The sequence below is a fragment of the Myotis brandtii genome, unplaced genomic scaffold (assembly GCF_000412655.1).
Source record: "Myotis brandtii unplaced genomic scaffold, ASM41265v1 scaffold579, whole genome shotgun sequence".
Classification (NCBI taxonomy): domain Eukaryota; kingdom Metazoa; phylum Chordata; class Mammalia; order Chiroptera; family Vespertilionidae; genus Myotis; species Myotis brandtii.
In genome coordinates, this window is record NW_005370171.1 from 638,323 (window position 1) to 639,422 (window position 1,100).

Here is a 1,100-nt window from a genome sequence, read left to right on the forward strand (position 1 = left end):
TGCGTCAGCGCCGTCCCTCTCCTCCTCGGGGGGTGCCGTCTCAGCGTCCTGCTGGGCCTTCTTGGCACCGATACCCAAGGGGGCCCTGGGGGCACCGAACACAGGCAGGGCCCCAGCCCTGGTGGAAACATCTGGAAGGAAACAGTTTGCGGGACATTCCGCGCCCTCGTCCGGAAGACTGAGGAATGAGATCCTCACTCGCTCGGGTCTCGGAGCCACGTCGCCCTGTTCCCGGGCTGCCCGGCACTTTCCCGGCGCCGCCTTCCTCCGCCGCGTCTGCCAGTGCCCTTCCCCGCTTTCCGCCGAGGCCTCGGGTTCCTGTCGTCTGTGACGGGTGTGCCTCCGCCTGCTCTGCTCCCTCGTTCCGTGTGTAACTGTCTGGCAGCCGGGGTGTTTGGTTTTATGTACTTACACCCACCGGTGTTCTCCTTTATGATTCCCTTTACTGCTCTCCCGTTTGGCTGTTTCAGCACCGAGTATGGAATATGTCTTCTTACACGTTTCTTCTCGCTGGTGTTCTTTTCTTTATTATTTTGTTTTTCTAACATCTTTTGCATTAAATGGACTGGGGTGACATTGGTCGTCAACATGATCGTATAGGTTTCAGGTGTGGTCTTCCTGCCTTTACTTTTTTAAATATATTTTTATTGGTTTCAGAGAGGTTTTGGCTAGAAACTCCCAGTGTCGGACCTGTGTTAGGTCCCACTTCCCGGCCTTTCCTGCGGGTCGGCTGACTGCGTCTCTCGAGCAGCCTCGGGTTGTGAAACCAGTGTGTGGCCACTTGTTTAATGACACTCCGGGTGGGAATGGCGCCTCCTGCCCGGTCCAAGCTGCAGTCACCTGCCCCTTCAGGCCCACCAGGGGCCTGGGCGAGTCAGGCTCGGAGAGCAAGCCGCGCGTGAGTGTACAAGCGGGTTTCCGAGGCGGGAGGCACGCTGCTTGTGTTGGGCGTATGGTACGTTCTCCCTCTCAGCATGGCACACGGGACGGCGGGCGAGGGCCGGGCTCCCTCGGTCTGACCTGTGTTCTCTCCTCTGACCCTCGCCTCCCAGTGAGCTGCCGCACCCCCCGCAGAACCTGCTGGCCCGCCTGCACGCCCC

The 1,100-nt window shown here is 59.7% G+C and overlaps 1 protein-coding gene across 1 annotated transcript in view; it reads left to right on the top strand.

Moving 5' to 3' along the window:
* The window catches only part of SDK1 (sidekick cell adhesion molecule 1), a 339,428-nt gene that overhangs the window by 259,313 nt on the left and 79,015 nt on the right, over positions 1-1,100 (top strand). The window contains exon 16 of the mRNA XM_014549990.1: positions 1,053-1,100. This exon is cut by the window's right edge and continues 14 nt beyond it. Coding sequence (XP_014405476.1) covers positions 1,053-1,100 — 48 coding nt within the window. The remainder of the gene's footprint in view (positions 1-1,052) is intronic.